The sequence below is a fragment of the Phalaenopsis equestris genome, unplaced genomic scaffold (genome assembly GCF_001263595.1).
Source record: "Phalaenopsis equestris unplaced genomic scaffold, ASM126359v1 Scaffold000232, whole genome shotgun sequence".
Classification (NCBI taxonomy): Eukaryota; Viridiplantae; Streptophyta; class Magnoliopsida; order Asparagales; family Orchidaceae; genus Phalaenopsis; species Phalaenopsis equestris.
The window spans coordinates 677,455-691,848 of NW_018164674.1; the positions used below are offsets into that span (position 1 = coordinate 677,455).

At 37.2% G+C, this 14,394-nt stretch overlaps 1 protein-coding gene across 2 annotated transcripts; it reads right to left on the reverse strand.

Annotated features, from left to right (window-relative positions):
- Positions 1 to 1,222: 1,222 nt before the first annotated feature.
- LOC110023805 (coiled-coil domain-containing protein 124) lies at positions 1,223 to 14,394 on the reverse strand (the record flags this gene model as incomplete). 2 transcript variants are annotated; one of them, XM_020723401.1, is given in 4 exon segments in its annotated part: positions 1,223 to 1,274; positions 1,532 to 1,573; positions 11,235 to 11,357; positions 14,030 to 14,394. In XM_020723401.1, coding segments are annotated over 3 exon segments (500 nt in total), but the record flags the coding sequence as incomplete, so codon positions are not given.

Sequence of the window (14,394 nt, forward strand, 5' to 3'; positions counted from 1 at the left end):
GACTCTTTCGTTGGCAGCTTAATTGTCAATCATCAGGCCCCTGAGGGTCACGAGTTTGAGTCTGCCTGAGTGCATCCGTCTTGCATTGTGGGATCGAGTGCCATCATGTTAGCGCGCATCGTGACTCTTCGTTGGCAACTTAATTGTTAGTCATCAATCCCCTGGGGGTCACGAGTTCGAGTCTGTCTGAGTGCACCCGTCTTGCATTGTGGGATCGAGTGCCATCATGTTAGGAGCATCTTTATACTTTTCAAGGAAATCAACACAAACTCCAATATTGATAAATCATCTCATGGTAGCATTAGTGCCATCATGGTAATATGTTACTCATCTTGTTTTTTTTTTAAATAAATAATTATTATTTTGTAAATACCATCCTCTATGCCTATTAATCCAGTTCAACCATAATAAACTTTTTCACAAATTTGTTTTACATGGGCATTTACATTCATACCATCCAAAAAATTTATATTCTAGAAGTTTTGATTTCAGATATGTTATCACACAAGAATTGTACGGGAAGAATGTAAATGCCCCCTTTTTGAATTACAGTCTGTATAAATTTTCCATCAAAACACGAATTGTTTTTAAGAAAATTTACATGCATGAGAGCGTGTTTGGGGCATCTTGTGCATTTCATGATAAAGATAAACAACTTATCCTGAAAGGCGATCTGCAGGTCGACCCGCGCCTGCGTTTAATGTAAAAATGAAACCGCATTTTCGGATAAGCGGACAAAACACGCAATCCAAACAGTACTGCGACGTTTTCAAAAACACCCCCGCTCTTATGTATTTAGCCAACACCTAAATTCAATTTTTACACATGCCACCTTACGCGTAAAAGGGTACATTTAACTTAGTTTAAATAGTGATATTATTTATGTAAAATAAAGAATTTGCAACGCAAAAATATGAAAATCAAAGTTTGTGTAGATGAGGAAATAAATAAGAATTGGGTGGCGTGTATGTAAATGCCCCTTATTTTGAACTGAACACTCTATTCCATCAAGAGAGAAAAAATATAAAATAATCTCAAACAAAGCCTTAATTATGACAAAACAACTTACATTAATGGGAGAATCAGAATCATAATGAAATGTCAATTGTTCATTCAAATGAATTTGCCCTTCTTCTTGCAACCAATTCATAATATAATGCTGATTCGTTCAAGACAAGCTGCTGCATCACTTCAGCACCAAAATAACATATTACAGAGGTGCCATTACAGAGGTGGAGAACACAGTGAGAATCTTCTTCTTTTCCTTGTAGATACTGAAATGGACCGGAAAATGGAAGAGGATGAATAAAAATTAGCACCCCAAAATTTGCTATTTACAAATCTAGCACCCTCTTTCATGCATTTTTCAAATTCTCACTCAAATATCAAAATTCATGATAAAAACCAAGCACATATTTTTCATTTTACAAAAATATAGTCTGGTGCTAGATTTTGTAAATAGCAATATTTTGGATGCTATGTATGTAATTATCCCTCAAAATTATCAGACAATTTAAGAAGTAAAACTTGCCTTGAACGTACATTTGCAGCAGCCCGACCATTACTCAGAAGCCTGTTCACGTAAAACATATTTTAGCATTTTGTCCATATTGTAAGACTAAAAGTTAGAAGAGAAATGATAATCAGAGAAACAACAGCAGAATAAATAAATATATATATATAGATCAATAATTAGCTGGATTTTGACAAATTTATGTAAGCTCGTGTATTTAATGAGCCACATAAGAAAGAAGCCTTATTGGATCATGTTCAACATGATAATAGCCTGATTTTGTTTACATATTTATGAATTGCATACATATGTGTGTGTGCACGCGCATGCGCGTGTCTGATATGTATATTCTTCATCACAAGGAAATTTAGTGGGAAATAACCGATGTAAATTTTAATAGCTTTGCTATTTCTTCTTTTCAAAATCATCTATAGCACATCCATGAGCAAGCATATAAAAAATTTGTCATAGATTAAAGATGCATCACATCATGAAAATTTGACACTCAATAGGACGTAGTGGAGAAAAAGGATTCAGGTAGCTGACCCCATTTAGTGGGATAAAAGCTTGTTGTTGTCATTGTGGTTGTTGCCGTTGTTGTTGTTTGATGATAACCATAACAACTAATATCAATTCAAAGAAGCCAATAATACTACATAGAGATGTTTTCTTCGAGCTGTTTGGCTCAAGCCAAAATCTAGCATCACTAAATGAAAATGGAAAAGAATACTTTAGTCATTTGACCGCAACAATGAACCTAACGACTCAATCAATTGATATTTCTAAAATATCTCTATTCCGAAGAGGACCGATTTCCTCTTTGGCAGACTGTATGCTCAGAAAAATTGATATAAACAATGCTTGATTTGGAACAGAGCAATAAAATTTTATTGATAGAAGAAGGGATATTTAAACACAATTACAATAGGCACAATAAAGAAAAGAACTAAAACAAAAAAAAATAAATAGGAAAGGAATAATACGTAATAACGGCTATGGGTTCAATTGTCGTTATAAATCTAATACTCCCCTTCAAGTTAAAGCATATATGTTAATAAAGTTCAACTTTGATTTAAAGTCATCGAACATAGGTCGAGGAAGATTCTTGGCGAAAAAATTCGCTAGTTGATCACTGGAGGTTACAAAAGGCACACAAATTTTCCTGGGCTCAATATTTTTTCTTAATAAAGTGTCTGTCAATCTCTACATGTTTGATACTATCATGCTGGACTATATTGTAAGTAATATTGATGGCGATCTTATTATCACATAATAGTTGCAGCGGGACGGAGGTCGGCATACAAAGTTCACGGAGCATGATGGGATTCATAGATCCCCAAGGCCGTGGACCGGAATTCAGCTTCAGCACTGCTTCGAGCAACCATAGAATGTTTTTTGTTTTTTCATGTGACCAAATTTCCCTATACAAATGAGCAATACCCCGAGATGAAAAGACAGTCATAAACTCACTAAGCCCAATTAGTATTTGTAGAAACAACAATAAACTAAGAGGTGTGACGAGAGAAAAGTAAATCCGAGCCCGGTGTACCTTTTAAATAGTGGAGAATTCGGTGGACAATTTGAAGATAGTGTTCATAGGGGTCATGCATGAATTGATTCACTATACCAACTGCATGACATATGTCGGGGTGAGTATGGGCAAGATAGATGAGTTTCCCCACAAGGCGATGGTAGGAGTCTTGTTGACAGGCATAGCGTTGGGAATGTCAGATAATTATTCATTGAGATCCATAGGGACAGTCATTGATTTGCACAGAAGAAGGTTGTTCTGTTTCAAAATGTCGATCACATATTTGCGTTGTGATAGGCAATTGCCCAGAGATGATCGAGCCACTTCAATGCCTAAGAAGTACCAGAGAGATCCAAAATCTTTCATTTCAAAGAACATAGCAAGAGTGTCTTTTAAGGACTCCAATGTTGGAAGATCATTATCTGTAAGAACAATAACGTCAACATAGATAATAAGGATAGCTACCTTACAATTGGAGGAATGTCAGAAGAATAGAAGGATCTATATGAGCTCGAGTAAAACCGTAACCCATTACCACCTTGTAAACTTGTCAAGTCAGGCCCTGAGGGACTTCTTTAATCCATAAAGAGAATTTCACAGCCTGCACACTTGCTTTTTGGAGGGAGTAGAGTCAAAGTCAAGAGGGAGAAACATGTATTCCTCTTCTGTAAACTCTCTCATAAGAAAACATTCTTAACATCCAGCAGAAATAAATGCAATCGAGATTCACTGCAAGGGACAACAGAATACAGATAGAGTTTAACTTAGCCACTGAAGCAAATGTCTCCTCAAAGTCAAATTCGTAAGTCTGTGAGTATCATTTGGCAATCAATCGTGTCGTGTTGCATTCAAAAGATCCATCAAAGTTGAAGTTGATGCTGAAAATCTATCGGCACCCCACAACTTTCTTTCTTAGCCTAAGGAAGGTCAACGACGTCCCATGTATGGTTCCGCTAAAGGGAATTCACTCTGCCATTACTGTCATTTTCCAAGCTGGATTAGCAAGAGTAACCTCAATAGTATTTGGGATATGATGGTCCGTCTGGGTAGTGGCAAATGCTATGTAAGTAGGTGATAAACTTTGAAAAGAGACATTTTTGTCATAAAATAGAGGAGTGTGTTTGATTTCATACCTTACTCGGAGGACTCAACTCATCATTCAGAGGAGGGGTCGCACTGAGGATGTCGTTCATAGTGGATTCAAAGTTTTGTAGGGAGGTAGTGGGTTCAAGAGTAGGAGCATTGAAACGGCTATGTCGAGTGTAAACACGAAGAGTGGGAGGGGAGATGGTGCACCGGATCCGGGAACTCACGAGATGGTGCACTCACCGGATCCGAGAAATATCATCGGATGGTGCACGCACCGGGACGAGGGACTCTTCAGTAGCGAGAACAATAGGGGGAACATCCATAGGAGTTGGATAAGGGATGGTGTTTAAGAACCCAAGCTTCCCCACACTTGGGGCTGAACTAGGAAAATAAGAACACTTTCAAAAGAGACATCAACACACATAGATTTTGTAAGTGATAGTATCAAGGAACTGATACCCCTTTTGAGTGGCGGAACACTCAAGGAAGATACATTTTATGGTCTGAGATCTGAGATCAAGTTTACTTCGATTGGGGGCAGTGATCAAAACAAAAGCATTGCACCAAAAAATCTTAATGTAGAGAAGATCCTATTGGTAGGAAAGCATGACATCATAATGACTAAGTGAGTCTGGAACTTGTGAATTTTAGATGGAACTTTATTTAAGAGATAGGTGGCAGTGCGAATGACATCATTCCAAAAATGTTTTGGGACATTGGATTGAGATATAATGGAGCGAGCAATGTCGAGAAAGTGACAGTTTTTCCTCTCAGCTACACCATTTTGTTGATGTGTGTCCGTACAAAAGCTAAAGTGGATGATGCCCTTATTTATTAAGAATTCACCCAAAATAGAATTGAAAATTTTACGATCATTGTTGGTCTAAAGGACCTGAATAAAAGTTTTGAACTGAGTTAAAATGAAGGTGTAGAAGTTTTGGAATGTGACAACTTCCGATTTGTCTTTTAAAACCATTCGAGTGTGATCATCAATCAAAGTCGGAAACCATATTTTATTGGTATAACTGGTAGTACGAGAAGGTCCCCATAGGTCACTGAGAATAAGGGAGAAAGGAGCAGGAGTGTAAGTGTGGGATGGGTAATGGATCCGATGATGTTTGACTAACTGGCATGTCTCACAATGGAAATTAGAAGGGTTTTTATTATAAAACAACAATGGATACAACTTCTTAAATATTGAAAACTAGGATAATCTAATGACAATGCACTAACATAATGAGACATTCAATGACTCAAGATAAACTACAACTTAAGAGGTGTGTCTGTATATTTTCCGTACTCTTCTTTTGGCAGTAGTAGAGTCCAGTTACTCTCTTAGCGGTTCTAATTATCCTCTCCAAACGACGGTCTTAAAAAACGCAAACATCAAAAGAGAAATTAGCAACATAATCATTATCATTTATTAACTTGCTAATAAAAAAATAAGTTACATTGCAATTGGGAAATATGTAAAACAGACTCAACTCTTTACTAGCAATGAAACTATATGAGCCATCGACAATTCTAATGATATATTTTCCCGAACACGGATAGTGAGTCGAGAAAACTTGTGAGCATCCACTCATGTGATCCGTGACACCTGAATTAATAATCCATGGTTTAGTGGAGGAAGAAATCTTGAAAGCTATAGAAAGAGTGCATTTTCGGACGTGAGAGGTCAATTGACCTATAGAGACTTGATGGGCTCTAAGAACTTAACCAATTGCTTCATCTAGTTTTTCAGGCATTCTGAGGATTCTAGGATGTTCCAAGTAGGATTTAATTGATCAGTGGTAGGCTCGGCAGTCGCCGTAAGACCTTTGCTAGTAGAGGATTTGGTCAAAGGTTTGTAAGCCAACATACCGTGAAGTTTCCAACATTTGTCCCAAGTGTGGTTGTGTTTGTGACAGTAATCGCAAGTTGGGTGACAAGCTCGAGGTAGGATGGCGGAGTCCTCTCTGATTCTGGCTGAGTCGAAGATGAGGTTGGGATTCCGAGACATCGATGAATTCAAGTAGGTCACCGACAGATAGATACAATAGCAGGAATCCGGATCCTAACACATGCAGAGACGTTGGACTGTTGTGGGAATTCTTCTAAACACAGCAAAAGAATTCTGTCGGAATTCTGCTATAGGATATCTGTTGGACAAAACAAAGGAGTTCAAAGGATTCTGCAAGAATTCTGCTGGACAGAGGAGATGATTGTTCCCTAAAAAGAATTCAATTCTACTGGAATACGGATACAAAGAGTTTGATCATTCCCTACGGCAGTAGTGGCAGATTGCACTTGCAGAGGACAGCAGAGGAGACGGATACAATTGCACTTGCAGAGGAAGGCAGAGGAGATCAATTTGCACTTCTGATTAGCGAGTGGAAGGGGAGCTCCAGGGAAACACCTGCTGGCCTGGCGGCTTGTGCTTGCAAAGGAACGGCAGAAAGGAAAACATGCAGGACTACCAACTGTTGAAGAGACTGGAGGCTGCAAAAGAGGCCGGCGAAGGCTTGGATCTAAGACTAGACTCTGTATCATCTTGAGATTTGGAATAGAGCAGCATAATTTTATTGATAAAAGAATGGGGTATTTAAACCCAATTACAATAGGCACAACAAGAAAAGAAATAAAACAGAATAGAATAAAGTAAAAGGCAAGAATTAATAAATAATAATGACTAGGAATTTAATTGCCGTTACAAATCTAATAAAAAAAGTTTATTACATATGACTGTAATAGTGAATAAAAAAGTTTATGTAATTGCTCGTACAAATAAATATAATTCAATTAACAAAATTTTGGACCCATGAATCACAAATTTATGAAAAAAATATATGAAATGAAATCAAACTATCTAATGATTTGCTTATAAGCTTCCAACTTATACTTCAATCCAAATATTTTTATGACATTAAAACATGGTTGGCACAGCATGAAATGATTTGTTACGCAAGTCAAAATTACGAAACATTAAACGAGCATACTATAAATGAGAAAAAATGGGTAGCATTAAGCAAAATATCTTGTAGTTTCTCTAGCAAGTTCGATCTCATTTACTCGCTTGCAAGCACTTAACAAGAGACCCATTTTTTTGTATATAATTACGTAATTCCATCACATAATGGTGCAAAGAAGGATTTGCAAATGTGTTTCTGGTAGATCAGCGTCTCTAGCGCCCAAATAATTTAAAAATTTATGTTAGGTGTAGGACTAAAAAGGCAATTTAGTCATTTGTTAATTATTACTAACAATGGGATCGCGACGCATAAGACTACGAGTTCTGTCTTCATGATCTAAAATCAACGTCGCAGTAATGGCATCCAAGAAAATAGATATTGTGGAAGAGAACTTAGAGGAAGAGGTGAGTCAAATCAGATCTGAAATAGAGGACTTTCGCAGCCATGGAGAGGCAATTCTTGCCCCTTAACGGAATGATGAAGAGAGCATGGTGTTTCAGGTAACCCTGTCGCCGCCCGTCGTAGGATCGATAACGGTGTAAGGAGTGGATGCAAGTGATAGCAATTAGAAGGATTCATGCGACATCAGGGCAGTGTCGATGCCTTAGGTGGATATTGAGTCGCAAGATAGAGCGAAGAAATCGGGAAAAAACTCGAGCGACAAGAGTAAAAAGGAATAGCACAACATTCGGCTAGACCGAATGGAAGCAGGTGAGATCAAGTGAAGGAGTCGGGAGTGAAAGAGAAAAAGAACACCTGGAGGAAATTGTGCGACATCTGGAGGTTTGGAATGAGTGAAAACATGCAAAACGAGAGGGAACCGCGGTGGGTGGGACCCTAGTGGATGGTTGCATCCAATCGCTTCAGTGTCTTTTGCTATGGTTGCTTTCTGAACAGAAGGCGGTTCAGAAGTTTATTGGGATGGGGGAGCTGATTATGAGGTGAGCCAGACTTATAGAAGAAGAGAAATCAATATGGGTTGAGGAAGGGAACCCAACTCTCACTTCATGGATGGAATGAGCTTCGGCCTGGAACAGAGAACCACAGTGAGTGGGCCCCGGTGGAGGGGAACTTCCAACCGTGCCAGTGTCATTTTCTGCAGTAACCTTTCAAGTGAAAGGAGATTACGAAGCCTATGGGGATAGACGAGTTGATTATGAGATGAGTCAGACTTATAGAAGAAGAAAAATCAATATGGGTCGAGAAAAGGATCCAACTCCCGCTTTATGGGAGAAATGAGCTTCGGTCAAAGAAATTGGGGAAGAGATTCATGCATAAAAAAGCTTTATGGGAGAAATGAGCTTCGGTCGAAGAAATTGGGGAAGAGATTCATGCATAAAAAAGCTAAAGATATCGATCTTTGAAGGAGAGGAAGCCTATGGTTGGGTTTATCACGTGAAGAGATACTTGTTGTTAATGGCTGATAGAGTAATAAAAAATTGATAGTGGCGGTTCTGTGTTTGAAAGGGAAGGTTATAGCATGGTACTTATGGAGAAAACAACGACAGACAATCAGAGCATGAGAATAATTCAATGATTGCTTACTGAAGCAATTCAGAACCATGCAAGAAGGTGATTTACACAGCAATTTTTTACAGTTGTTCGGAAAGGATTCGTCATGGATTATAGAGAAAAATTTGAGATGATATCAAGTTGTTTGAAAGTGATATCAAAAAAAAATTTGGAAGGAAACTTCATGAAAGGGGGCTAAGTCCAGAAATTCGAGCAATACTTCATTTGTTGAGATCGTAATGATTGGGAGAAATTATGAAATTAGCACAACTTGTTAAAGATAAAAATATAATGAAACAAGCTAATAGGAGCAATACAAGTAGAGTGTAATACTAAAATGCTACAACAATGACAATACCAAAAACTCAAATAGTGAGATTTCAGAGAGAGGCTCCAAGGAACAAAAATAACAGGCCGCGATTAAGGGCGACATTCATAAGCCTTACAAAGACAAATATTCAAGAGAAACGAGCTAAGAGGTTATGTTTTCAATGCGATGAGAAATTTGTCCCAAAACATTGTTACAATACGAAGAGGAGACAGGTGATGAAGAAACAGAGGAGATTGTGGTGGAGGAATGCCCATACTAAAATGTGACAAAAGTTTCATTGAACTCGAAGGTGGGGTTAACACATAATTGCACTATGAAACTTCCAGGATAGATCGAAGAGCAAGAATTAGTGGTTTTGGTAGATAGCACAACTGCATCTCAACTCAAGTAGTGAGGTAATTGGGCCTTAAGATGGTTGACACATGAAACTTTGGAGTCATAATGGGGATGTGACTGATGGAGAGGAGCAAGAGAGTTTGTAAATGAGTGATTTTAACACTGCAGAGTATTCAATTTATGGAGGATTTTCTTCCCTAGGATTTAGGAAGCACTAACGTGATATTAGATATGAAATAATTGCAGTCCTTAGAGGAGACTAAGATGAATTGAAAACGTCTAACAATGAAGTTCCAAGAGGGAGACAAGATGACGTTACTTCGTGGTGACCCTAATTTGTGCAAGATGATGATGACACTCAAGACCATGGTTTGGGCAATACAGAACACAGGGTTGGCGTTCTTGATCGAGTTGTATAAGATGAAATAGACACATGACATGGATTTGATGGAGATTTTGACACCAATCCAACAACTCCTACAATAATTTGTAGAAATTTTTTAGTAGTCACGTTGATTGTTGCCTTGAAGGGAGTGTGGTCATGCAATTCCTGCGACCAAGAGTTTCTCCCGTCAATGTGCGCCGCTAATGCTAACTCAGGTTTTTAATTCAACGCTAATAGAGTCGGTTGAATCTTCTAGTAGAAGAGGAGGCCATAAAATTAAGAAGATGGAGTTTAGCTGATTAAGCTTCCCGTAGACTTAAAAGAATTATTGACAACACTTTGTAATGATACAAAAACTATCGTTGTTGTTCTTAGTGGAAATGAAAGAAGTGTATCGTGACAAAGTCAAATTGGCAAAGAAATCAAAATAGAAACTCAAAAATCCAGGAAATCCCATGAGAATGAGAACTACTTTTCAAAGTCAAGTGTTGCATTAGCATGAGGTTTAGAGTTCTGTTTGAGCATTCATATTAGCTAAAAGCACAATCAATCGAAAGAGGAGAAAAAAAAAAACTTAGATGGAAAACTGATGATGCAGAAGTCATGTACGGAATAAAAACTATGAGTTGGGGAAAAAACAGGAGCAATGTGTTTTCTTTTTTTTTTTTTTTATTAATTGGGGTAACCAAACCCTCTTTTTTCCTTTGCATGAATCAACAAGTTATTTTAAACTGCATGCACTATAAGTCGCAAAACTAAACCGCATGTACTAAATTTCTCTGCAATGAAGTTTAAAATATTACCACGCTTCAAGACTCCAACACTCATGACAACCAAGTGAAGCTATGTTCCTCCATATAAAAGTGCTTACCTTCTAAAACATGCTTTGAAGCACACTTTTAACAACATTTCATACTTTGAAGCATGAAGCACTAACAGTTTTCAATAAAAAAATTTATAGAAGTACAAATCATATACTATTAATACTTCACAATTGATTGGGAATGATTTTCATTCCCAGAGAAGCAAAGCTTCGTACCTTCACGTCAAAGCGTTTAACTTGAAAAACATGCTATAAAGTTTTTAACCATATTGCATGCCTCAAAGTTTCTTTTTAACAACTCAAAAATAAGTAGGGGATTTACAGCATAGCACACAACCCTTATTTACTTATAAAGTTAGAATCTAAATTTCAATATTTACTTATGAAAAACAAATCTTTAAATCGCATCAAAAGTACCACTAAAATTAGCTTTCTAAAATTAAAATAAACCTTTTAATGCGCATGTGATTGAGACACTAAAGTTCTATATAAGTAAATATTAAAGTTTAGGTGCTAGATATGAAACTGCATAAGAATTTTATCATATGTGTGTGAATCCTCTATATTATTAATATTCCACAATTGATTAACAATGCTTTAGACCAGGAAATCATGCCAAATATCTAATATAATGTATACGAAAAGTTAATATAAGCAATGATTTCATATGGAGCCTGCAAAGGTGCAAATTGATGCATGCATGGAAAATAATTTACGCGAAGTAAATTCCTCTTTGGCATGTATCCATTGCTGTGCAATATACCTGTTGATTAAGAGGATTGTCAGGGGACTTCTTCCATAGTTTCCACACCATGTCCCTGTACTGTGTCAGGGTCAACCCTGGTTTCTCTTCCTTCAGAATAGCAAGCTCTGCTTCTTCAAATGCCTGCGGTAACAAACCTACTATTTGTTAACCAAATCACTATGGAAGAAAATTGCATTGAATCAAGTAGTAAACAAAAAAAATAATATGGTCTGCCACTTTTAACCGACAATATATTTAATATATGGGGTTACTTCAAAGTCAATAGGTTATGTGTGAGGTATTGTCTGGAAAGCTTTAAGGCAGTTTTGCCTTTCGAACAAATCAAAATATCATAACTTTGATTAGAATAGAGAATGTGCAAAACAAAGTGATGTGTCTCACATGCATTTCACTCATGGATTCACGATCATGGAAAACACATCTACAGCACAGCACATCAATAACATGACAAGACCAAACAAAGTTTCGAAATTATCGAATTTATAAGTATTTTTGTCTTAAGACTGTAGAAGGGTAACAAGAAGTTTTGATGACTTCTTAGGAATAAAACAAGAATAATCAGTGAAACAGCTAATGATAATTTTCCACATACGAGCCACCTGTCAAAGAGAGCAAGTAACCTACCAAGCTCCCTTGCTAGCAGACAAATGAGTAAGATTTTTGTAAAATGCAGATCCTACACAATTAAGTGTGTGATGCTAACAAACACCACGTAGATTACTAGGGCATCGAGCCTATTTCATATTTCCGCCGGGAAAGCATGGTAGGAGCATTGATTGATGCCAGGTTCGTAGGCTATGATGCGATGGCCATTTGCAATAGTAAGTGAAGAATAAGTTTAAAAATAGTACAAGTGATAAGAAATAAAACGATGGTTAGAACTTAGAAGTCATTCAAAAGTAAGATTCTCACAGAATTAACATCATGCGCAGCTCAAGATAAGAATGTACAGCAAAAAATAAACTCGCAAACCAGGGAAATTGCAAATATGCTCAAGTTGGGCCAATGATGTCTAAAATATACCTAGGATGCAATTTGCTAGAAAAGAAAGAAGAATGCCTACCAAATGCTACAATTATACTACCCATAAAAAAAAAGCAGCAGATGACACATCATCTTACTATTCATATTCATATTCATAACACCTTGCTAACCTTTACATTAGTTTTTAAAAGAGGGTCTAGATTTTTCGTGAAGGAATAAAATTACCATAATTAAAATGTATTTCATAAAATGCAAAGAGAACATGTGGTTAATAAAAGAATGCAAAATTTCCCCCGATAACTTCAAAAGGGATATATGTCATTCCATTCAAATAATTAAGACATGCGGATCTAGGTGCTGAACTGAGAATAAAACTAAAACATGGAATTTACAAGTGAAAGTTGAGAAACAATGCCAAAAAAAACTAGAAATGATTTGTGAAAAAGGTGCAAATCAGAAAAAGTTTTGTGGATATTACTCATAACAAAAAGAGCATAAAAATTATCCCTAACATGCCAACTTACTAAATACATAAAAGAATTAGTAGAATACCTAAACAGGAAAGTAACATGAGAATAAACGATATGATTGGAAGAGAAAGGGAAGATCAATGATATCCTGATTAAAAGTTCCACAAAATGATCTAGCTGAATTAAAATTAACTATAAAAATGAATCCACAAAGAGAACCTTGCATGAAAGTATGAAGGCTAAAGAGGATAGATTAATTGCTTCATCTTATATGTCAGATTGTGTGCACAACAAACTAAGAACACAAAAGGATCAAATGAAAATAATAAATACATCATAAGACTAAAAATAAGTGAACTTATTTTAGTGTGAAGGTAAAAGGTTTAGACTGTAAATGCAGTAGTAAGAACTTGTTGAAAAAGGAATTACTAAAACCAGAAGAACAATCCAATGCAAATTCATTTATAATGACATAGTTTATAATGATGTTTTAAAATCTTCTCGTCATCCATAGTTCCATACTAGTAATTCTATCAATTTGTTCATTATCCTCTAGATCATGACAATAGTATCTCACTTGTTGAATCATAACAGAGAATGACAAACAAGTGACATGCAACAATGCAATCCTATACCATCAGACACTTGAATCCATGGTTCTGATACCTGTGAGACAATAAATAGCTGGCAGATAATTAAGATCATGGTCCATATGCAATAAACATTGTTACTATCAAAGAATATTGAGAAATAAAAATGAGTATAAATAAGAATGCCAATAGCAGCTGAAATGAATTCCAGATCAGCCAAGGGCTTATCCATCTTAACCTAGCCAAGATTAACATACAGTGTCTGCTAAGTTCACAAACTTGAATGCACCGTACATTCATCTTCCTAACATTGGATGAATATTGGATCAGGCATTTGAACTTGATTGCACACACCCAACAATCAGACAACACGGAAACCAATGTCAGCAGGCGTACGGAAAACAAAAAAGATCCTTCAAATTCAGCTACCATTAAAGACAGCATGTTCATTCTGCAATAAGCTTGCTGCAGAAAGAACAACAGTTAGAAATGATTACTTCCTAGCTACTAGGTTTTCCTAAAAAATGGGTTCCAACCTGAATCTTTTCGCTGTTTCACTTCTTTCCTGAATCTTTTCGCTGTTTCTCTTCTTTCCCTAACTTCCGAAATCCTAATTTTCAATCTATAACTAATGTATCACCAAAAACCCACATAAGATTGTCCTAATAACACGTTTCTTTTCACAATTAGCAAGAAACTTGTAAGAAAAAGCATAAAACAAAATAAATAAACCAGGAACCAGACGCACCTTAAACGAAGCCTTGAGTCGCCTTTCTGGATGACGATCGGGCGGAAGCGTTGCATCGGCGACGGCCATCTTCGCAATCGCTTCCTCCACGGAGTGCGCCTCGATGACTGAATCGTCCCTGTTGGTGTTGCTCACAAGCACCATCCGCTCATACTCTTCCTCGTCCGCAGTCCGGCTCTGGCGTTTCTTAGCAGCCTCGGCCGCACGTTGAAGACGGAGGCTCTCCTCCTCTCGACGACGAGATAATTCGGCCTCAGTTACCTTCGGTACGGGGACAGCGACGCGGTTCGCCTTAGGGTCGGGCTTGCGACTGGCTTTCTCTAGATCGAGGAGCTCCTGTTCTGCGATCTTGCGATTCTCAGCGC